At 37.1% G+C, this 23087-nt stretch overlaps 1 protein-coding gene across 3 annotated transcripts in view; it reads left to right on the plus strand.

Moving 5' to 3' along the window:
* LOC127454506 (maestro heat-like repeat-containing protein family member 1) overlaps positions 1 to 23087 on the plus strand; it is a 55085-nt gene that overhangs the window by 26524 nt on the left and 5474 nt on the right. For all 3 annotated transcript variants that reach the window (XM_051721771.1, XM_051721770.1, XM_051721772.1), the window contains 24 exons: positions 13 to 157; positions 597 to 640; positions 924 to 1065; positions 1821 to 1873; positions 2011 to 2118; positions 3057 to 3176; positions 5727 to 5849; positions 6440 to 6586; positions 8798 to 8824; positions 9547 to 9669; positions 9824 to 9903; positions 10082 to 10220; positions 10429 to 10524; positions 10607 to 10711; positions 12402 to 12537; positions 12739 to 12851; positions 12995 to 13147; positions 13867 to 14021; positions 14171 to 14336; positions 16716 to 16921; positions 17853 to 17990; positions 19494 to 19608; positions 19958 to 20104; positions 20498 to 20686. In XM_051721771.1, the coding sequence (XP_051577731.1) occupies positions 13 to 157; positions 597 to 640; positions 924 to 1065; positions 1821 to 1873; positions 2011 to 2118; positions 3057 to 3176; positions 5727 to 5849; positions 6440 to 6586; positions 8798 to 8824; positions 9547 to 9669; positions 9824 to 9903; positions 10082 to 10220; positions 10429 to 10524; positions 10607 to 10711; positions 12402 to 12537; positions 12739 to 12851; positions 12995 to 13147; positions 13867 to 14021; positions 14171 to 14336; positions 16716 to 16921; positions 17853 to 17990; positions 19494 to 19608; positions 19958 to 20104; positions 20498 to 20686 (2970 nt within the window). The remainder of the gene's footprint in view (positions 1 to 12; positions 158 to 596; positions 641 to 923; positions 1066 to 1820; positions 1874 to 2010; positions 2119 to 3056; positions 3177 to 5726; positions 5850 to 6439; positions 6587 to 8797; positions 8825 to 9546; positions 9670 to 9823; positions 9904 to 10081; positions 10221 to 10428; positions 10525 to 10606; positions 10712 to 12401; positions 12538 to 12738; positions 12852 to 12994; positions 13148 to 13866; positions 14022 to 14170; positions 14337 to 16715; positions 16922 to 17852; positions 17991 to 19493; positions 19609 to 19957; positions 20105 to 20497; positions 20687 to 23087) is intronic.

Here is a 23087-nt window from a genome sequence, read left to right on the forward strand (position 1 = left end):
TATTGTGTGTAGGTTCTGTGGCCGATGTTGCTTTGCTACCTGACCCCAAACCAGTATGCAAACGCCACCACCCCTCTGTGCAAAAGTTTAATTCTGCTGGCCAATAAGAAACAAGCAGCACAGGAACCCAACTTCACCATCGACTTCAGTGCACAAGGTGTGGACACACGCAAAGGATCTTAGCCCAAGACCTCCATTGGTCTGTGCCATAATGCCTTGACTCAGAAGGACACCCTGGAATCACTCTCTCTGTCTCCTCAGCAAAGCCAGCAGCCATCATTAAACTTTTTTCCACTGTTGGCCTAAAAGTAAATTTTGCTTGCAGACATTTGTTTTCTTTACAAGTCATTTGCTTAGCCAGTTGGATCTGGTTTTAATTAGTCAAATGAAAAGTGGTATTTATCAAGTGAATAAAGTTTGTAGAGCAGAGGTTAATTGTTTCTTGTGCTGACAATGATTAAATTGAACTCTAGTAGGACAAATAAGTCCCAGGCTCAGTGATTATTTATTCGTTAATTGTAATACTTTTGGATCATGTGCTGTGTTAATGGGTTAACCCTTGTCTGCCCTCTCTCTCTTTTTCTTGCTTTCCGCAGGCTCCAGTCTTCCCTCACAGTATGTACTGATGATAAGGCTCTTTGTAAGTTACTAATTTTCAATTACATTTTTTCCAATTTCAGTTAACCGTATATGTGTGATAAACAGTGAAAATATTTTTTTTTTCATGAAAATTCATGAAATGTCTAAACACAACATTGATTCCCCATGTCCATTTTTTTCATCCTGATTTCTGCATTTTCTCTAAAGAAAGTCAGATATTTTTGACTGTTTCCCCTAATATACACTTTTGAATTATAATATCATTTAGTTGTTGTTGTTTTGGATAGGCCTTAAACATCTAAAATGAATTTGTGACTTTTCAGGTGAATGCTTCGTTCCCTTTCCGATGTCGGGGGCATGGTGCTCCCTCCCTGAGTCTGCTCAACGCCATCAGCCCTAACATTCATCCTAATGCTGAACCACTGTGGGAAAAAGAGATTCCAAAGCTGCTCAATTATCTTGAAGGTTTGTGACAATGTACCCAATAGCACTGTAGTTAGACTTTTGAGTAAAGATGGAAACTTTCATCGTTTCATAAGTTCATTAATTCATTCACTCATTTATTCATTAATATAGCACCTGACAAAGGTATCCCTTTCATCTAAAGTTGATCTAAATTGATAACTATTATAATAAACAATATTAGGCATTCTTTTAGTGTTAGAGAACTCATGCGAGTAAACTTACCAATTTGATTCACACATCTCGCAAGGCCAAATTAGGCAGTTGTCTACGTGCACAGTTGCTTGACATACAGTACCCTCATCCTCAAAACCATGACCAAAATGATTCAAGGTAAAAGAAAATACCACCCAGACTACATTAAAATGGGTTGGGTCTCCACTTCATGTCCACTGTGAAAATCTGGATCTCAAAGCAAAACCATCTGTGAACTGTTGCTTTACAGGTTTCTCTCAGAATAAGTGAGTCAGTGTTTAGTCGATAGCTTCTTGAATCATCTGCTAAGATGAGAATGAGGAGTGTCATCCAAAACTACAACTACCTGTCCTTCGAGATCTCACAAGACAGCCATATGTGTCCAAGATGCAGCCAAAATCATATTTCACATTCCTAAACTCTTCCAAGATAGTTAAATGGTGTGTCTTTAAATGATTATATTGCATATCCCATTATCTTTACTTGCTGACATGTTCCAGAGTGTGCGGTTTGACTGCATCTCTTCCTGAATATTGCTCTCTTTTCCTCTGTCCTCTTACCAGAATCAACAGAAGAGTCTCTGGACAAAAAAAAATGGGAAGAGTGTTTACTTCAGGTCTGTATTAATCTGTATGTGTACTTAAATGGCTATTGAAAGAAAAGGCTCACAAATTGCTATTAGGACATTTTAAGCTCTCTTGTTAAAGTTGTTGGTGGTGATTTAATTAGACGTTGCTTTTGATTGTGATGAAGCTCCTGTCTAAAACTCTGGCAGCCATTGACGATGGCCAGTGGACGGGTCGGCTCGCAGTAGAGGCCACACGATACCTTCCTACCTACAACAATTCTCTGGATGAGAAGGTCGGTTTGGAAATCAATCTGTGCCTTTTCACAGTGTATACCAGCTTTATTGCTACAGAAAAGTAACATTCTGAGTAAACTCTAGAGACTGTTGTATGTGACTGGCACCAAATATCATGCCATGGTCAAAATCACTGAGATCAAATTTTTCAATTCAAGTTACATCAAACATTTCCCAATGTCTAAGTGGGAGTTTGACTAATTGAAAGAACTAGTCCCAACATAGGTTGCATATTCGTTGAAATGGGCATTAAATATCTTAAACTCTCTTCTTCCACATTATTATTCTGCCAGTAGACTGTGACTATCCACTTTGTTATAGCAATCGTGAAGCTGCATTCATGATTTGCGTCAGGGCGGCAACACCAGCGTTGAGCACCGCTTTGAACTCACAATGCACCTTACATAGGCTGAAAAATACTTTATTTCTGTCACAAGTCCCATCTGGGCTTGTTTTGTACATTAAATAGTGCAAAGAGATCCTTTCTCTATAATTTTATCACTGACAGGGATGCGCTGTCAGAGATTCTTTTATTTAATAAGATAACAACCTCTGCAGCTCTATCATTGGAGAGAGCGTAATGGTCGACTTTAGCGTGTTAAGACAGTTCCGCCCATAGAACGTCTATGGTACCGCCGCGTATGCTAAGCTTGTAGGCTCTCCTTGGTAGAAGGGCTCTGGCGCTGTGGCTTGTGCATCAGTGTAATGACTCCAGGCAGACAAATTACAAAGGTAAACAATAAATGCGTTAATCGCGATTAAGAAAAATGTACGCGCTAAACGTTTTAAATTAATCGAATGCGTTAACGCATTAATTCTGACAGATCATATATATATATAAATATTGTAAATCACATATCACTGTTTTAGTGTGTACCCTGGAATCTCATGTATTTATCTTCAGATGATAATCTTCTGTCTCTATGTCTCTCTAAAGAGTTTTTTGTATAGATGTGTTGGTGTGATTCTCCAGCAATGCTACAATAAAGATCTGGTCAGGAAACAGCTACAGGAGATCCTGATCAGCGCTCGTCACAATGATGCAATAGAAAGAACGGTACAGTAAAAACGTCTGCTAAGCACGCATGCCAACTGATACTGGTACACTGAACACTTAACAGTTAACGTCTACCACCATTACGGTAATGCTTGCAGCAAAGTTGACATCATAGCTCATGTCAGTCATGGCCTGTTCTGCTCACATGTTTATCATGAGCTTTAATGTAATTTCCTCTTTTAACATCCAAATACAGTGCATCCGGAAAGTATTCACAGCGCTTCACTTTTTCCACGTTTTGTTATGTTACAGCCTTATTCCAAAATGGATTAAATTCATTATTTTCCTCAAAATTCTACAAACAATACCCCATAATGACAATGTGAAAGAAGTTTGTTTGAAATCTTTGCAAATGTATTAAAAATAAAAAACGAAAAAAATCATATGTACATAAGTATTCACAGCCTTTGCTCAATACTTTGTTGAAGCACCTTTGGCACCAATTACAGCCTCAAGTCTTTTTGAATATGATGCTACAAGCTTGGCACACCTATTTTTGGGCAGTTTATCCCATTCTTCTTTGCAGGACCTCTCAAGCTCCATCAGTTTGGATGGGGAGTGTCGGTGCACAGCCATTTTCAGATCTCTCCAGAGATGTTCAATCAGGTTCAAGTCTAGGCTCTGGCTGAGCCACTCAAGGACATTCACAGAGTTGTCCCGTAGCCACTCCTTTGTTATCTTGGCTGTGTGCTTAGGGTCGTTGTCCTGTTGGAAGATGAACCTTCGCCCCTGTCTGAGGTCCAGAGCGCTCTGGAGCAGATTTTCATCAAGCATGTCTCTGTACATTGCTGCATTCATCTTTCCCTCGATCCTGACTAGTCTCCCAGTTCCTGCCGCTGAAAAACATCCCCACAGCATGATGCTGCCATCACCATGCTTCACTGTAGGGATGGTATTGGCCAGGTGATGACTGGTGCCTGGTTTCCTCCAGACATGACCCTTGCCATTCAGGCCAAAGAGTTCAATCTTTGTTTCTCATGGTCTGAGAGTCCTTCAGGTGCCTTTTGGCAGACTCCAGGCGGGCTGTCATGTGCCTTTTACTGAGGAGTGGCTACCGTCTGGCCACTCTACCATACAGGCCTGATTGGTGGAGTTCAGCAGAGATGGTTGTTCTTCTGGAAGGTTCTCCTCTCTCCACAGAGAAATGCTGGAGCTCTGTCAGAGTGACCATCGGGTTCTTGGTCACTTCCCTGACTAAGGCCCTCCAGCTCTAGGAAGAGTCCTGGTGGTTCCAAACTTCTTCTATTTATGGATGATGGAGGCCACTGTGCTCATTGGGACCTTCAATGCTGCAGAAATGTTTCTGTACCCTTCCCCAGATCTGTGCCTCGATACAATCCTGTCTCGGAGATCTACAGACAATTCCTTGGACTTCATGGTTTGGTTTGTGCTCTGACATGCACTGTTACCTGTGGGACCTTATATAGACAGGTGTGTGCCTTTCCAAATCATGTCCAATCAACTGAATTTACCACAGGTGGACTCCAATCAAGTTGTAGAAACATCTCAAGGATGAACAGTGGAAACAGGATGCACCTGAGCTCAATTTTGAGTGTCATGGCAAAGGCTGTGAATACTTATGTACATATACTGGGTATTGTTTGTAGAATTCTGAGGAAAATAATGAATTTAATCAATTTTGGAATAAGGCTGTAACATAACAAAATGTGGAAAAAGTGAAGCGCTGTGAATACTTTCCGGATGCACTGTAAACATACAGAATACAATTTGTAATTTTTTAAGGGGTATTTAAAGGAACAGTTCACCCAAAAATGTAAATTCTGTCATTATTTACTCACCCTCATGCCCTTCTATGCTGTTTTTTTTTTTTTTTTTTTCATGGAGCACAAAAGGAATTTTAAAAGAACATTCATGCAGGTCTTTTCCATACAATAACAGTTCATAGTGACCACATCTGTCAAGCTCCGAAAAGACACAAAAACACCTTGACTTGTGTCATATGATAGCTTTGTGTGAGACCAAAGAACAGACCAAAATGGTTGTTATTCACGGAAAATCCTCCCCTCCAATGCAGACATAAATTTCAGTCTTTCTGTCACATAAAGCTATTGTATGACTTAAGAAGACTTGGAATATAACACAAACATTGTACAGACTATTTCAGTGGGGCCTTTCCCCCCCACTATGACCTGACAATGAATGGAAGTGCTGCATGTAGATTCTTCACAAATGTTCCTTATGAAAAAAAATAACAGTATACAGGTTTGGAATGACATGAGGGTGAACACATAATGACTGAATTTTATTTGTGTGTGAACTATGAACACAGTTGGTCAGTGAGGTACAAAATATAGGACAAGTATGCATTTAAGCTTTTGCTTAAATTTCAAGTGAGTTAATTCTTCTACACAGAGCTATAATGTCAGTTATCACAGAGTGATCAAGATTGAGAACACGGATATCATGATTTCTAATTGTAGACTGGTATGATGATGCCGATCCATTGCTTGGAAATCTGAGGCTTTAGCAGTCAATTAAAAGTCGCTAATTGAGAATGATGGAAGTAACAGGCAATAATCTGTTTTGCAGGGTGTTGCCATGGGAATCGGGCTGTGTGCCAGCAGTCATCTAGATGGCACTCTGGAAAAACTGGAGGAGTTTGGGAAATCTGACGTCTTCAGGAAAGCCTCAGGGATATTTGGTCTACTCAAAGTAGGTCGAGGTTTATTGTGCTTCACACATATAACAGATCCAAAATATCTGCTTTTGTTTTTCAAATCCGGTGTTATAAACTCATATATGTTTTACCATATTATGTTGCTTTAATAATCATTTAACACTAATTTATATGTACGTTGTGGTTCATAGTGCAAAGGCTAAAATAGTAGAAAGATAATTTTATTAGACTTTGTAAAGGGTTTCAAAAACTATATTTCCAGGGTCCCACAGTCATTGAAACCATGGAATTATCAGAGAATTTTAAAAGTTTGTTTTCCAGGCCTGGAAATTTTATTGTGAATATACATTGTTTTAGTTATGCTCTGCTCTAAAATATTTCATTGGCTAGATATTGCTCTTGGGTAGAGTAAAACGTTCTCGCAAGCCATAGTAAAGTCGGTCTAATCAATTGAAGCGATTCACAAATCGTTTTGAATGATTCTTTATTAAACTGTTTTTTTTTTATCTCTATCCAGTAATCACAAATGACTGGAAAAGTTATGAAAATGTGCATATTGTTGATTGAACTAGTTTGTATTGATGCATTCACCTATGCGCTATTTGTCGCTTTCCTTGTCATACAGGATAAAAATGACGTTGATCTGGAGAAAATGAAAAGCACTCTGATTTTGTGTTATGGTTATGTTGCGATGCACGCGCCAGAAGATCAACTCCTCACTCGCATCGATAGCGTCATTCTCCTAAACATCTCCAAGCACTTCAACACCAAGGTAAATCACACTGGGCTGCATTCAACACTCTGGATCTAGACACTGAATGGAAAAGATAAGTAAAAGCTAATTGGATGTCAGCAGTCGTATTTGGATGTAATTTAAAAACACAATATTGTTTGTCAGCAGATAAAAAATGTAGTGATTTAAAATTACAGGAAAAATTTATACTATTTGTGAATATTCATAGTCAACAGTATTTCTAAATATGTTATTTTATAAAAACACCCATTTTAGGGTGAACAGGAAGGTTTATATTTAATGAGTTGTTTTTTGTTCTTCTGCCATTCATAAATCTAACAACATTAAACTATATGCCAGTGAGGTTAACTTAATTCAAGATATATTCTCTGAAAACAAGTATTATGCAGTTTTATTCCTTAATATATTTCTTGTTTTATGCATGTTTAGATTTTTACTGGAAAATGAGACAAATTCGTAAGAGTTTTCTTTTTTTTTTTTTTTTTTGGAAATGTTTACATTTTCATGCCTCACTAATTCTGTTGTGTTTGATGAACTCAGAATGAATACATTAATAATTTCTCATTGTTTGTGAAGGCAGTGAGTCACTAAACAGAAAAATGTTTTGTTTCTGTGATGGTTTTGCTGCTAAATGAATCCTTTGAATTTCCTTGTACATTTGTTGACAAGATTCAGTTGGTTGATTTAGAGCAGGGGTTGGCAACCTTTTTAAGCATGGAGTGCCATTTTTTTATTTTCCCGGTCAATGGCTGTGCCGGCTCATGTTTGTGATTTTCCAAAGTTTGAGTCCACTTGTGAAAATTGAAAAATTTGTATAAATCCCACATGTGAAAAATCTGGCATGTGAATTTTCACAGAGCATCTTGTTAAAGTGCTTTAATGAAAGAAAACCTGTCTTTTTGTAAAAAATTAGTTAACACAATGTCACAAATTTGCTTATTTGATTACTGATCACAAAATTGTGTGGAATCTTAAATATTTCTTAAATTATGTCATTGTAATCATGTAATCACTAGCACGCAAGCAACAGCGAGAGAGCAGCAGGCTATTTTATTTATATGAAGTTTTCTGCACCTGCATTCCAATCTACATCTTGATGTAATCCTTCCTCATGATGACTCAGCAATGTGTTTTCATCAACTGAATGGGAGACTAAACACTATTAAAATGTGACGTGACTCGTGCTGCGTATACAAGCCATTCGTGCATCATAAGCCGATCAACTATTTAGCCCTTTTCAGTAAATCGCACCTGCAAAATCCTAAAACTTTATTTACAGGTTTAAATAATATTTTGAATAGACTCAGATTTTTGAACTCCACGATGTGGGTTCATGTTTTCTCTTTTAATCATGGTAATTTTGAGTGTGACTATGGTTTAAGGAGGGTGTACCTGTATGCTGGGTTGGAAATCTCAAGGATTAATAGTGGTGTTTTCCTTATTACATCACATGTTGTTCTGAAAACAAAAAGAAACAAATGAAACATGGAATGTAGACTGTCATCCGCGTAGTCTGACCGAAGCAAAGCGGGTGCGTTTACCTGAGCGATTAACCGAACGTGAAGCGCTGCCGGCTCGTGATGTGAGAATGGCTTGCACGCGCTGCATGAGTCTGTTAGGTATACCGCAGTCTCATCACATTTTTACTTTGTTTAGCATTCTATTCAGCTCATAAAAACACACTGCGTGATCATGAGGAAGGATTACATCAAGATGTAGATTAGAATGCAGGTGCAGAATTTCATATGAATAAAATAGTCTTCTCTTCTCTCACCGTTGCTGGCGTGCCAGTCTGCATGCCAATGCTGGCACGCTTGCCATAGATTGCCGACCCCTGCTTTAGAGTCTGCAGTTATTTGAGGTTTTGATCCAAAGTATCTTTAGTGCCAAGCATCATTTATTCTCTTTGAGTGCTGATTCATATCTCATTAGTATTCATAATGTTATTTGGCTGTTTAAAAATAATTTCACTGTTATGGGACCATGTAACTAATTTTGTTTTAACTTTTTGCACTCCAGTTTGAAGTTGTTATAAATAATGATCACAGATCAGGTTTAAAGGCATTTCAGTTTATATCTCTCACCTCTGAAGATTCACATAATTCATAATTCTTATAGTCCATATTGTGTCCAGTCAAAACAGAGGTATAGATTCTGATTATTTTTAAATAACATTTATTGTTTTATATTTGAGAATTAAACTAGATCACTACTTTTATTGTTGTACAGGTTCTGGGAATTAAAGTAGAGACCAAGGTAACGTGAAGGGAAGCCGCCATAGGGACCTTCTCTGATCTCTGACCTTTAAATGTTAACTCAGTTCTTTATCTTCAGTCTTGATGCTACCAAAAACTTTTATAGTATTTCTATTTTGAGCTTCTCAAAAAGGCATATACAATTCTCATCTGTCTCTTCATGACACTGAGACTGTTATTAGTTAAACAAAACAAAAATTTACTGTATAAAGCCCTTCCTGTTGAGTCCAAACTCTGTTGTTATATTAGATTTTAAGATGAAGAGGATATTTAAGGCTCACTTTTAAGTACCTTTTTTACTGAAGTGAACGTTAAGTGTTTTTTGAGAAGGTCAAAAGGTGCTCACTAACCTGATAACCGTTGTCTTACTAAAGCATCACTGTTGTATTTCTGTATACTTGGTTTTCTGGCTTTTCTATATTTTAGGTTGCTTTTATTCTAAATCAGTTCTGATTTACACCAACAGGTTTCTTCAACCCTCTTTCCACAGAATCACAATTAGTAGATTGTGATTTTATTTTTAGCATATGTTCTGAGTAAATGTTAAGATGTGACACATTAATTCATTTAAAATGGTGGGGGGGATTATAATAATGGGCTGTATTTGATTTGATTTGCCTGTGATTTTTGATTGACATTTTTAGTGTTCTATAAACCACTGTTTGAGTGTGTTTGTCTCTATTAATCTTTGTTTTTGTGTATGTTCATATGGACACTTCACAGGACCTGACAATGAAGCTCAGTCTGATTCATAGCATTGGACTCATTGCCAAAGCGATCAGCATCTGTGTTCGTAAACAGGGCTTCCTGTTCTCCCGCAAACAAGAGCTGATGGGTGTTATGATGGTGGGACATTTGATTTGAAGATCATTCAGTTTTAAATTTTTCTACCGGGCCTTATACTTTTCTTTGCCTTGATGCAGATGCAGAGATCACCACAAAAACAAGTTCACAAGTACCATTAGGGCTGTTGGATTCATGTTGTTTTAATTTTCTGCAGGATTTCATCAAAGCTGAACCAGCGGATGTTATGCGGACCCCTGTTCGCTATCTTGTTTTGACCACATGTGCCAACCTCATGTATCCTGTCATGTTATTTGAAATTTTACACATCTTATGACTGCATTTCACTGTAACACACTTTTAAGCATTGCTTCTCCCAAATAAATTGCATTTATATAGTATAACACCGTAACGGTCGGACTTAATCAGTAGATTTATCAAAATGAATGTTTAAGAACTTGACTCAAGCCTTCAGAAACTTGGATCCCCCTTTAACAGAAAACGAGAATTTTGACTTATTAAAAACGTGTTTGAATGGAGTTTATGGGCTTCCTACCACAGACACACCAGACAAAGGTAAAGATGAAGAATCCCTGGATCCCCAGCAGAGAGAGGTATGAATGAAATATACACACCCCCAGCAAACTGATCACTCTTTAACTTCTGTACTATATGCTTTGTTTTATTGGACACAATTTTTGATAAGAGACTAGAGAGGAAATATTTAGGATCTTAAAGGCATTGAAGTATGCAAGCAATACGCATTATGCATATAGTGTTTTTCTTCTTTCTGTTTTTTCACGAACCATGCTTTCCCCCCAGGCCTTATATTCAGACACCTTTAACGCTCTTCATGAATTGCTGAGAAATGTGTTAGCAAGAGATTTGAATCCTGATGGTTTTCAATCTGTGTTCAAGGTAAAGAAGCTGTAAATGTTACTTGCCACTTTGTAGTCCCTTTGTCTGAACCACATTTATTTAATGCTTTGAATTTTCATAGCATATAGAGAGCTGGTTGAACTCAGGGCAAGAGCATGAGCGGGAAAGGGCAGTGAAGGCCACGGCAGAGTTACTGCAGTTTTACTTGGACAGTCTCAGTGTGAAGGTAAGGGACTTCAATGACAAGGGCAGGTCTTCAGTTTGAATTTATATAGATTTGAAAAGATACATGGCTTTGTTTATTAGTTTGTTTTGTTTCATTTTATTTTTGTGGTTTTGTTAATGCTTTGTTTTGCTTTTTGTTTTGGGTTGGTTTGCTTTGTTTTTATTTGTTTTGTTTATGCTTCGCTTTGCATTTTGTAATGGTTTGATTCGTTTTGGCTTTTTGTTTTTGGGTTGGTTTGCTTTGCTTTGTTTTTATTAGTTTTTTTTGTTGTGGTTTTGATTAGTTTTGTTTTTTGTTTTTTTTTTTTGTATGGAAGCCCTGAACTGCTCTGTGAAAAAAAAAAAAAAAAAAAAAATTTCACTAGGTGAAAACCTAGTTGTTGTTTTTTTTAGGTGTCTTGGTGCTTTCCTGAGCCAATGTCCTACTTTTTCTTTCTAACATTTTTTTTTTTTCTTCTCTAAAATATTTTTCTCTATCTCAAAAAACAAGTTTTTTTTCAGTGGGGCCTTTCCCCCCCACTATCAGTGTTTTTTTTTCTCCTCAAGAGGCAACACATGAGAATTTTTGTATTGTTTTTGCTCGCTAGCTAACAGTTAGCATGCGGTACCAACCTTGGCCACCAGGTGCCAATATCATTGAGCATGAAATCTTATGCTTACAAGGTGACAGATGACAGGTTACATATGTTTCAAAGACAAATGTGACAACGGGAGTTATTTCTGGTTGTTTTTTAATGACATTCACCACGGGAAATATTGATGCTGCTTTTGATATTGTGCTTTTTTAATTTGTTGGCCCATGTAAACGTGCTAGATAGACATCTTCAAAAAGTCTGACAGATTCAACCTTATAGATTATTTATTAGTAATTTACAGTAGAGTATTTTACAACTATAAATCAACAGATCAAGTACCACAGCTGTCATCTGTCACCTTGTAAGCATAAGATTTCATGCTTACTGATAGTGGTTGGTACCGCATGCTAACTGTTAGCTAGCAAGCAACAAGAAAAAGAAAAAACATTTGAGAGAGAAAAAAAAAAAAACATTTTGAGAGGAAAAAAAAAATATATATATATATATATATATATATATATATATATATGTGAGAGAGAGAAAACTGTTTTTTGGTTTTTGGTTTGGTTTTTTGGATTCTCAAATATCTTATTTTGTTTCATGAAACAGTAAAGGTCCCCATTCTATTAAAATATTTTGTCTTTAAGTCGATTGCATGGCAGTATGCTTGATTTTATGCACCTGTTAGTAATGAGTGTAATTAAAATAGCTAAATCCATTCATCCACATTCGTATGGCCATCGTATGTATTAAACTAAAATGATCTGGTAAAAACCTTAAAAGATCTGGTAATACTTAGTGATGCCCTCTTCATTATAGAGTCTTTGAATCATTCTGTTCAATGCCTACACAAGTCTCTCCAATCCTTTATTATCCTCTGGGTATTTTATTACTGTGGATACAAAACATTCACTTTAAACAACTATTAGTTTTATCCTGACCAAGCTGAAACTTTAAGTAGGATCATTTATTTCCTTTTTCCTACAAATCTTGGTTTCCTCCAGGCACTGACTAATGAAATATGTGCATTGGGAAAAGAATGTAGTGGAAATCTTATTAGATCTAATTTTCAGTGCTGTTGACTCTGTCTCCCTCCTCCTTTCTCTCTCTACCAAGAACTTAGTGACATTTCATAATCTTGGAGCTCTTTTGGGGCGCCTGGCCCCACGGTGTACAGACCCGAACCCTGAGGTGCGAAGGGCAGCCATAGACTGCGTCTATAGCCTAATGTACATTCAGCTGCGCTATGAAGGTACTACCCTGTTCATTTCACTGTCCCATTTATCTGGATATTGGCACTGTGTAATGAGACCCTAATTTGCATTTTACAGTGTTGTCATACCTGAAATATTTAGAAATGTATGTTGCCTCTCAAACCATCTCTATTTCTTCTGAAATACATTTTTCACTGTATACATTTTATATCACTTTCCCCTTTTCTGGTTTTTGACAGGCTTTTCACTGGACTATAGGGACGATTCAGTCGAGAGTCTGTTAGATGTTCGTGAGAAACTAAACAAACCTGACCATTCAGTCTTGTACAAAACCTGCTCTGAGCTGACCAAGGTAAAATATCTTAATGTAATTTTCTCCTAATTGATGCTTCCAAAGCTATGAGAAGCCTAAAAAGATCACTTCTTTTCATATCGAGATTGCTATACTGAACTAACTCACTTTTGTCCTCTCTTCCCCCATCTCTCATGTTTTAGGTCATCAGTAAGCGTCTGCCCCAGCAGCAGTTGAGCTCGCTGTTGTTTATGTTGTTTGATGGTTTGATGGACTCGCAGTCCAACTGCTCTAGAGCTTCCAGTGTGATCCTCAACACTCTGCTGAAGAACAGAGGTGCTGGCCTGCAGGATCTGGTACATTACACCACAAATAAAATATTAATGGTGTCTTACATGACCATTGTCCACAATATCTTACTTTGCCTCTTTCTCTCTCTCCCACACACACACACACACACACACACACACACACACACACATTTGCTTTTCTACCATGGTCAAGACTTTCCATTGACTTCTAGTGTTTTCATAATGAGCTAATTATGTTTTCTGTCCCCTAAACCTAACGCTCACACATACCTTTCTGCTTTTTTACATATTCATTAAGACTTTCTTGAATTAAGATTATTTAATTTGTTTCTTAAGCTGTTTTCCTCATGGGGATTGTTGTCTGGCCCTCAAAATGTTGGGAAACCCTGACCAGCATGCACATTTATTTGGCTGTCTAAATGAGGACGTACCATAGGCTTCTATTGTTTTAATATAAAGCTAATTATACCTAATTTAGGCTAACCCTAAAAAAAACATTTTGTGTATGTTTTATGTACATACTGTTTTTCCAATTAAGGATGTCACTGATGTTCTCATAGGGATATTTGTCAGATTAAGGTAACATCTGGGGACAATTTTTTTCCCCACAAGCCACAGTTAAGTATGTATATATATATATATATATACACACACACTCTATGCTTGTTTCTGGTTTCACAATCAAAGAAATTGTAATTATATGCTACTAAGCCATTTTTAACTCTCATCTCAACTCTGTGTGTGTTTGTGTTGTTCTTTGTCAGGTACCAGAGATGTTGGAGGTGTTACACAATCGGCTGCAGACGATTAGTGAAGAGCAGGTAAAGGTAGCTGTTGGTCAGTCCATCCTCATCCTCGCTACACAGCATCTGCAGACCGTTGTCAACACACTTGTCGCTTACCCACTGCCTTATGACAGGTAATTACTGTGTGTGTGTGTGTGTGTGTTTACAGTATGTGCATGGCATTCATTGTCTGTCATGTGCTCCATGATGCTCAAGCATAATAATGGTGTGGTTGAGTGTTTTTTTTTTCATTGATATCCATATTTGTGTGTGATTTTACCAGCTGGAGCTGTGAGATGTGGATGGCTCTGGGAGCAGACAGCACTCTGGCCCTTCAAATCATGGAGATGATTATTGAGAAGCTGTATGTTATGGTTCCCTATATGGATAAGAAGGAGTCCATGCTGAGGCCCGGTTTGACCAAAGTCGCAACCAGTCACCCATTGGCTGTGAGTCCTACAAAAGCTGTCAACAAAATTGATGTTTACATTATACAACATGGTTAAAATTCAGCAGTTAAATGAAAGTATAATTAAAAGAAAATGTGCGCCGGTTTTTAGTGCTTTTTCTTTGACTTTTAGAAGCTCAGTTATTACATGTATTCTACTAATATATTCAGAATTCTGCTCATAAATGAATATTTGCGCTTCAATTAAATGCAGGTATAATTAATAGAAAATGTGTGCCTGTTATTAGCGCTTTCTTTTTCTTTTACTTTTAGAAGCTCAGTTAATTTGCAAAGTTTCAAAAAAAAAAATTTCTTTTCTTTTTTTAATAAGGCACACAATAATAACAAAATGTAAATCAAATAGACGGGCAAATGGCGGTTGTGTTCCAATCAATAGCAACAGTAGGCTTCCAGAAGTATCAGTTTATTACAAATTTTGAGAATATAGCTATATGCTATTTTACAGATGCCTTTCATAAAGGTAAATGTTCAAAGCAAAGAAATTAAATCTTTTTATGCTAGAGTTGTAGGAAACAACATCCTATGAATAAAATTTAGTATCAATAAAAACAAGTCTCCCTATATTTATGCTATTATAAAAGTGTTAAAACCATTTTTTAAAGATTGTAATTTTAAAATAGTTAAAATGAATCATTTATCATGACAAATTATATCCGGCAAATGTGTCCGGTGTTTTTAGTTTGGTTTCAAAATAAACATTTTCATCTTTTCTCTATGTTGTTTTCATTTTGAATGTGAATTATTCCTTGTATATTTTTTTAATTGTACAAAAATAACTTCCTGTGTAAAGTGATCGCTTTCTTTATTACATTTACATTTATTCATTTGGCAGACGCTTTTATCCAAAGCGACTTACAAAAGAGGAAAACATAAGCGAATCATCTTAAGGAGACAGTGGTACGAAAAGTGCCATATTACATGCAAGTTTCACTAGCATCAGAATAGTATTCAAAACAGATTAAAGTGCAACATTAATTGTTTTTTCATTTCTTTTTCATTTTTATATTATCTTAAATTAGTGACTGGTTAATTGCATTTAGTTATATCTAAAAATATTTACCCTTCACAAAACCCCAATGAAAATACAGCAAAATTTAAGACAATTTGATAATTATTTAAATTCTAAGATTGACAATAACTTGTTAACAGCCCTTCACATGAATCTCCCTAATTCATACCTGCTCGACCTATATTAGGTTGATGTCAGGTAAAATGGCCACTTGTTTGTAAATCATCTAAAGCAGCAATAACATTATAATTATTGCCTGAAAATACCTCAATTTTCATCAGATAATTAATACATTAAAAGAGAAAAATTAAAGATTTGTTTTACCTTTTTCCACTGCCATTTGAATTAAATATTCAATACTCAGTTACTAATATTCAACAGTTTACTGATTTTAATGTATAATGTATGCATGTAAGTTTAATGTGTATATGTATGTATGTATTTATATGTATGTACACTACCAGTCAAAAGTTTTGAAACGCTTGACTGAAATGTTTCTCATGATCTTAAAAATCTTTTGATCTGAAGGCGTATGCTTAAATGTTAGAAATTAATTTTGTAGACAAAAATATAATTGTGCCACCATATTAATTATTTCATTACAAAACTAAAATTTAATAAAAAAAAAATATTATTTTTTTTTTAAATTGATGACTTGGACCAAATAATTAAAAAAAGCAGCCAATAAGTGCCCAACATAAATGGGAACTCCTTCAATACTGTTGAAAAAGCATCCCAGGGTGATACCTCAAGAAGTTGGTTGAGAAAATGTCAAGAGTACATGTCTGCAAATTCCAGGCAAAGGGTGACTACTTTGAAGATGCTAAAATATAACACAGTTTTGATTTAATTTGGATTTTGTTTAGTCACAACATAATTCCCATAGTTCCATTTATGTTATTCCATAGTTTTGATGACTTTACTATTATTCTAAAATGTGAAGAAAAAAAAATTATAATAAAAAATACGTGTTTTGAAACTTTTGACCGGTAGTGTATATATGTGTGTGTGTGTGTATATAAATCCATGCTTTTGGACAGCTTTTGTTTAGAGAGTTTAGATCCAGCGACGCACTAGTCTAGAAACTAGTTGTTGCATGTATTTATTTATTTTTTCACCTTTTGGGCAGTATATTTTAGCTTTAAGTAATATAAAGTTACTGTATACTTTTACTGTACTACTGCTGGTTCAGTTTAGCTATGTGCAGAAAAGTCCAGTGACTGTTGCGCATCTATTGACTTTTACTATCATTAGACATTTATTTAAGCCACCAAAAAGAAATTATGAGGAACAAAATCCTGACACACAATCACCTCTTTTCTGTCTTTTTGTGTATTTATTTGTATATAGATGACATGTGCCCTGCGTGAGATGATGCTGAACGGTCAGTCTGCTGACGCCGTGGCCGCTGTGTTTCCAAAGCTCTTCAGTGCTCTGCTGGTGCGTTTGGGCTCCAGCGTGGGAGTTCAGCTGCCAAAAGATCTCAACAGCAACAGCATAATTTCAGAACGCAAAACAACCAACAAAAGCAATGTGGCCAGCTTTGATGTGTGTGGGTGAGTGCCATAAATATTAAATGCGCTGTCATGGTAATTCCAAGTTTAGACAAAATAAATTGCATTTTTATAAAAAGTTGAAGTGTGTAATTTCTGCGCCACCGAACAGAATTGCAAAAATAAACATTGTTTCAAACAGCTTTCCGAATACGCCCCCTGTCTGTTTCTAACATTCCTAACTTTGCCATTGGTTGAGTCAATGTTGTTTTGTTGGGCTGGGTGACCACTCAAAACAAACAGAGCAATTTTTATAGTGCCACAGAGAGACAGTGTTTACAGTTTTTCGAGAAAATTAAACTACAAATGGATTACTTATAGTTGTCTCTGCATATTATGCTGGGATAGGATAAAGTAGTTTAACATAGAAAAAGTTACACACTTCAGCTATAACATTATCTTTTTTAAAAGATAAAGTATGTATAAATTATTTCTAAAATACCTTGTTTAGGCCAAAATCTAATTCATTATTGCATTTCCTTTGTCTATAATTTAATCCATGATTATCAAGGGATGGTAGACTATAAAGTCAACATTGTATTTTATTCAGTACTGAAGATTCAGTATAAAATAGTTCCATGTAATTCAAAATATTCTTTCACCCAATATTTGTGTGCACTATGTATTTTTGTTCTTATCGGAGGATAAAGTCTTTAGCTTAGCAATATGCTAATGTCAACCTCTGTAGTAATTAACATTTACATTTCAAGTCTCTCACATGGTTCTTATGAGGAGCACTATTTGTGTGGTACATGTGTGTGACTGTTAACAGAATAGCTGCCATTGTTTCAAATCAATCACATTTGAGTTTCCATTTTGGTTTGGATGCTGAATTCGACGGTAAGTGCACATGCAGACAGAAGACAGCAAGGCAGCTCAGGTTTTGGAAGCACACTAATGAGACATCTGTGTTTCTCTTTTCTGTGTTGTTCAGGGTGGCCATGGAGGCCCTGCGGATCCTGCTGGCTCGAGCTCAGCTGGATGCTGTGGTGAAACCATTAGATGAGGAGGGAGCTTGGGACAAGATGAAGGACCCACAGCAGCACACGACAGGAGTCACTCTGCTCTCCAGGTACAGACACTTAATCTCTCCCCTCCCATACATAAACTCCAATCAGACTGTTCATTGTTTGCAAACCAAACTTTTCTCATTTACATTTTGTTCTCTGTCCCCAACATAAACATGAATTCAATGTTCTTCAACTTGTTTTATTTTCACTGTTTATCTATTTTTTATTTAGACAGGACATTTGGGCAGGAAACACTGAGGGGCTTGTCCCCTTTTTTCTTTTTAAATATCCAACAGCCTTTTGTTATGTCACAGCCATGAACCATGATTGGCTACTCGGTAATTAGTTGTATCTGGTGGAGAAACATTGGGGGTATTTACACTTGGTCACTTCATGCATTTTTGCTGATCGGATAGCTATCTGATCATGAAAAGACCAAGTGTCAATGCCCTCCAAGATGGATTCAAGATGGATATAAATCGATCACTCAAACCAGCATTCCAGATGAAACTCGGTCAAGTCTAAATGCATCTGGCTGTTCAAGGCACATATGTAAACTTTACTCCGCCCAAACAGTACTACATCAGCTCAAGGAATATGTGAAACATAGCTGTTACCGAGTATTTGCATCTGGACTTGCGTCGAGCAGTAAATAATACCAAATTAAAAACAGATGAACATTGTAGGAGAGACAGAAATACACAGTGCGCGCACTGAGCAAAATCACTTGAACTCAAATAATAAATCACATCTATTAAATTCACAGCCCGGCATTAGAATAATCACAGAAGTTTTATTTGAATATAGCGTGGGAATTAGATGGGGGTTGGATTCATACTGGAGACACATTGATGTGGCCAAGTGTAAATGGAATGTGCTTATTCAACCAGTAGCTATCCGATTAGTAAAATACGCATGAAGTGACCAAGTGTAAATACCCCCATTTTCACTCTAGAGAGCATTTGATTAGACAAACATATGTGTAGTGCCAAATTAATCATCATTATTTTTGGTCGGTTTCTCGACTGTAAATTTTAAAGGTGAATATTTGCTTTAAGTTTGTCGATTTTAAGGACTATACTTCTATAGATGTCTTCAAAGCTTATTGAAACCTGGCTCCCCCAGCTGATTCTAGTTTCTCTTAAGGTTAATTCTCTCCTCAAACTAAACATCTTATGGAGTTTTCCCTTTGCTAACTAACATCTAATGAAGTGTTTATTCCTTGCCACAGTCGCCTTTGGCTTGCTCACTGTAAAGATAATAAGGCATGATTTTCTATAAAGTAGTTCACTAGAGACATTATGGCATGACCTTCTGTAAAGCTGCTTTGAAACGATGTGTATTTTGAAAAGTGCTATATGAGTAAAATTGACTTTAAAGGTGTGTAAAAGTTGTATTTTCCTTGAGATGTTGTTCTTGCATTATATTGAGAACTTCAAGTATCATTTAGTAATTTTGTTTAAGCTTTCGTGCTATTGTAGCAGACATATTGTCTCATGCAATGTGTTTGTGGAAATTTCCTGAAGTGCAAGTTTTGAAGGTGCTTTTTCTTTTCTTTGTATCAGAGCAATGGCCAAGCATGCTGGTCCAAGACTCCCTGCCATTGTGGAGAGTCTATGTCCTTCTCTCAGTAATATTTATGAATGCCAGAGGATCACAGTCACTGCGTTCTTCTCTGAGGTAAGAAGAGTTTCTTGTGTCTTGGAACATTAATCATGTAACTGTCTGTAAATTGTCCTACTGCAGAATAAGGATATAAAATAGTGTGAATATGAAGAGACAGATGATAAGTCAGTCAGTACTGCAAATCAGCAATACAGAGAATTGTCACAATTACTGTTGAAAACGGACAACTTACAATTAATAAACATTCAAACGCATCGTTAGACATGAAATGAAGCATGGTACAAATGTGGTGAATCAGCCGGTTAATATTTTCTTCTTTTTTTACGGGAACTGTTTCATTTCTAGTTTAATGTGTTCTAATAGCTGTTGTACATGTTGAGATTTGTTAGTTTTTTCCTTATAGCTGCTTAACCACCATGTGGTGACTGAACTGATGATTCTGGACATGTTAATGAACAACATGATGGAGAGGATAACTGACTCCTGCTGCACTGTCCGCATGCTGGCTGTCCGAGGCCTGGGGAACATCGCTGTGGGCTCACCTGAGAAGGTACAGACCCATTGCTTGACATCTGAAAATGAACATACTTTGGATAAAGAGTCCAGCTAATTGTTTCTTGGAAACGGTGTGAGACTTGTTTATGCAACAGTCAGTATGGAAGTTGTCTCATGCACAAAATTGTTTCACCCTAATGTCTAAAATGTTACCTAGCAACTGCTGCCTAAAAATTATCCCGTTGTTTGCCTAAAAGAGAAATGAAAAAAAAAAAAATAAACTCTGTGCACTTGCTCTACTCTGTTATTATTTTGTTCTTTGCATTTTTGTGTGTTCTCTCTGCAGTCAAGTGTAGCTGTACGTCATTACCTACAAAAGCAGTCTGTTAAGGATGTTATTATATGCTGTTATTCAATGATCTCCCTGCTTCTGTTTGTTCTCGATCAGGTAAATAAGTACGCAAAGGAGCTTTTAGCAGCCATGAGTTCGGGAATGGAGGAGAATGATGATCCAGGGAAACATATCACACTGGAGGCCATGTCAGGCATGTCCAAGATACTGCTTTATCTGGACCAAAAGAACGTCCAGCTGCTTGTGGTTTACATCTTTATGAAGATTAAACCCTTTCTAGAGAATGTGAGTGTGTAGAGCGAAAGTGCCGATTTTTAAAATCCCAATCAATAAGCAGCAAAAGTCTTAGTTATGCTACCATCTAAGGCTGGGCAGTTTGACTGTGTATTTATTATGCGGCAGTAAAAATGTCAACCGGTAGGAATTTTGCTATACTGTTTATACCGTAGTAGATTTATTTATCAGTGGGCAGAATTTTACAATGGCTTCAAATGTGACTTATCATTCATGTGTTGTTAGTAATCTAATCTTTTGGTTTGCATCCATCAAGTTCCAAATAAAAAGAGAAAATAATCAGATGAGATAAAGCACCTTTATTTGTGAATTGTTTAATTTACTGGACTATCCAAAAATAGTAATTGCCACATGGTTATTTAATATATCCAATTAACCTTATATATATACAGTACTGTGCAAAAGTCTTAGGCACATAAGATGTTTCACAAAACCATTTGTCTTAAGCTGGCTATTTATAACTTCAGCTTTAATGTGTCAATTTTAGACTCCCAAACATGCCTTTTGCAAATAGAATAGAAAAGAAGAACAGGGAGCCCTGAAGCAGATGGCATGGCCCCTAAAGAGCCCCCCACTGAACATTGAGTCAGTTTGGGTTTACATGAAGATACAGAAGCAATTGAGACAGCCTAAATGATAGAAGAACTGTGGCAAATTCTCCAAGAAGCCTGGAACATCTGCCAAGAAAAACTGTGTCCAGGTGTACCCAGAAGAACTGGGGCTTTTTAAAGGCAAATGTGGTCACACCGATATTGATTTAGCTTTTTTATGTTTACTGGACTTTGTATGACTTTAATTGATAAATGAAAACTATTTATGGCATTATCCTCACTATGCTATAGAAAATTCAGTGCTTGAAACTTTTGCACAGTATTGTGTATATACAGTGCATCCGGAAAATATTCACAGCGCTTCACTTTTTCCACATTTTGTTATGTTACAGCCTTATTCCAAAATTGATTAAATTCATTATTTTCCTAAAAATTCTACAAACAATACCCCATAATGACAACGTGAAAGAAGTTTTTGAAATCTTTGCAAATTTATAAAAAATAAAAAATGAAAAAAAAATCACATGTGCATAAGTATTCACAGCCTTTGCTCAGTACTTTGTTGAAGCACCTTTGGCACCAATTACAGCCTCAAGTCTTATTGAGTATGATGCTACAAGCTTGGCACACCTATTTTTGGGAAGTTTCTCCCATTCTTCTTTGCAGGACCTCTCAAGCTCCATCAGGTTGGATGGGGAGCGTTGGTGCACAGCCATTTTCAGATCTCTCCAGAGATGTTCAATCGGGTTCAAGTCTGGGCTCTGGCTGGGCCACTCAAGGACATTCACAGAGTTGTCCCGGAGCCACTCCTTTGTTATCTTGGCTGTGTGCTTAGGGTCGTTGGCCTGTTGGAAGATGAACCTTCGCCCCAGTATGAGGTCCAGGGCGCTCTGGAGCAGGTTTTCATCAAGGATGTCTCTGTACATTGCTGCATTCATCTTTCCCTCGATCCTGACTAGTCTCCCAGTTCCTGTTGCTGAAAAACATTCCCACAGCATGATGCTGCCACCACCATGCTTCACTGTAGGGATGGTATTGGCCAGGTGATGAGCAGTGCCTGGTTTCCTCCAGACATGACACTTGACATTCAGGCCAAAGAGTTCAGTCTTTGTTTCTCATGGTCTCAGAGTCCTTCAGGCGCCTTTTGGCAAACTCCAGGCGGGCTGTCATGTGCCTTTTACTGAGGAGTGGCTTCTGTCTGGCCACTCTACCATACAGGCATGATTGGTGGAGTGCTGCAGAGATGGTTGTTCTTCTGGAAGGTTCTCCTCTCTCCACAGAGAAATGCTGCAGCTCTGTCAGAGTGACCATCGGGTTCTTGGTCACCTCCCTGACTAAGGCCCTTCACCCCCGATCGCTCAGTTTGGCCAGGCAGCCAGCTCTAGGAAGAGTCCTAGTGGTTCCAAACTTCTTCCATTTATGGATTATGGAGGCCACTGTGCTCATTGGGACCTTCAATGCTGCAGAAATTTTTCTGTACCCTTCCCCAGATCTGTGCCTCGATACAATCCTGTCTCGGAGGTCTACAGACAATTCTTTGGACTTCATGGCTTGGTTTGTGCTCTGACATGCACTGTTAACTGTGGGACCTTATATAGACAGTGTGTGCCTTTCCAAATCATGTCCAATCAACTTAATTTACCACAGGTGGACTCCAATCAAGTTGTAGAAACATCTCAAGAATGATCAGTGGAAACAGGATATACCTGAGCTCAATTTTGAGTGTCATGGCAATGGCTGTGAATACTTATGTACATGCGATTTTTTTTTTCATTTTTTATTTTTAATAAATTTGCAAAGATTTCAAACAAACTTCTTTCACGTTGTCATTATGGGGTATT

Source organism: Myxocyprinus asiaticus, chromosome 16, assembly GCF_019703515.2.
Source record: "Myxocyprinus asiaticus isolate MX2 ecotype Aquarium Trade chromosome 16, UBuf_Myxa_2, whole genome shotgun sequence".
NCBI lineage: Eukaryota > Metazoa > Chordata > Actinopteri > Cypriniformes > Catostomidae > Myxocyprinus > Myxocyprinus asiaticus.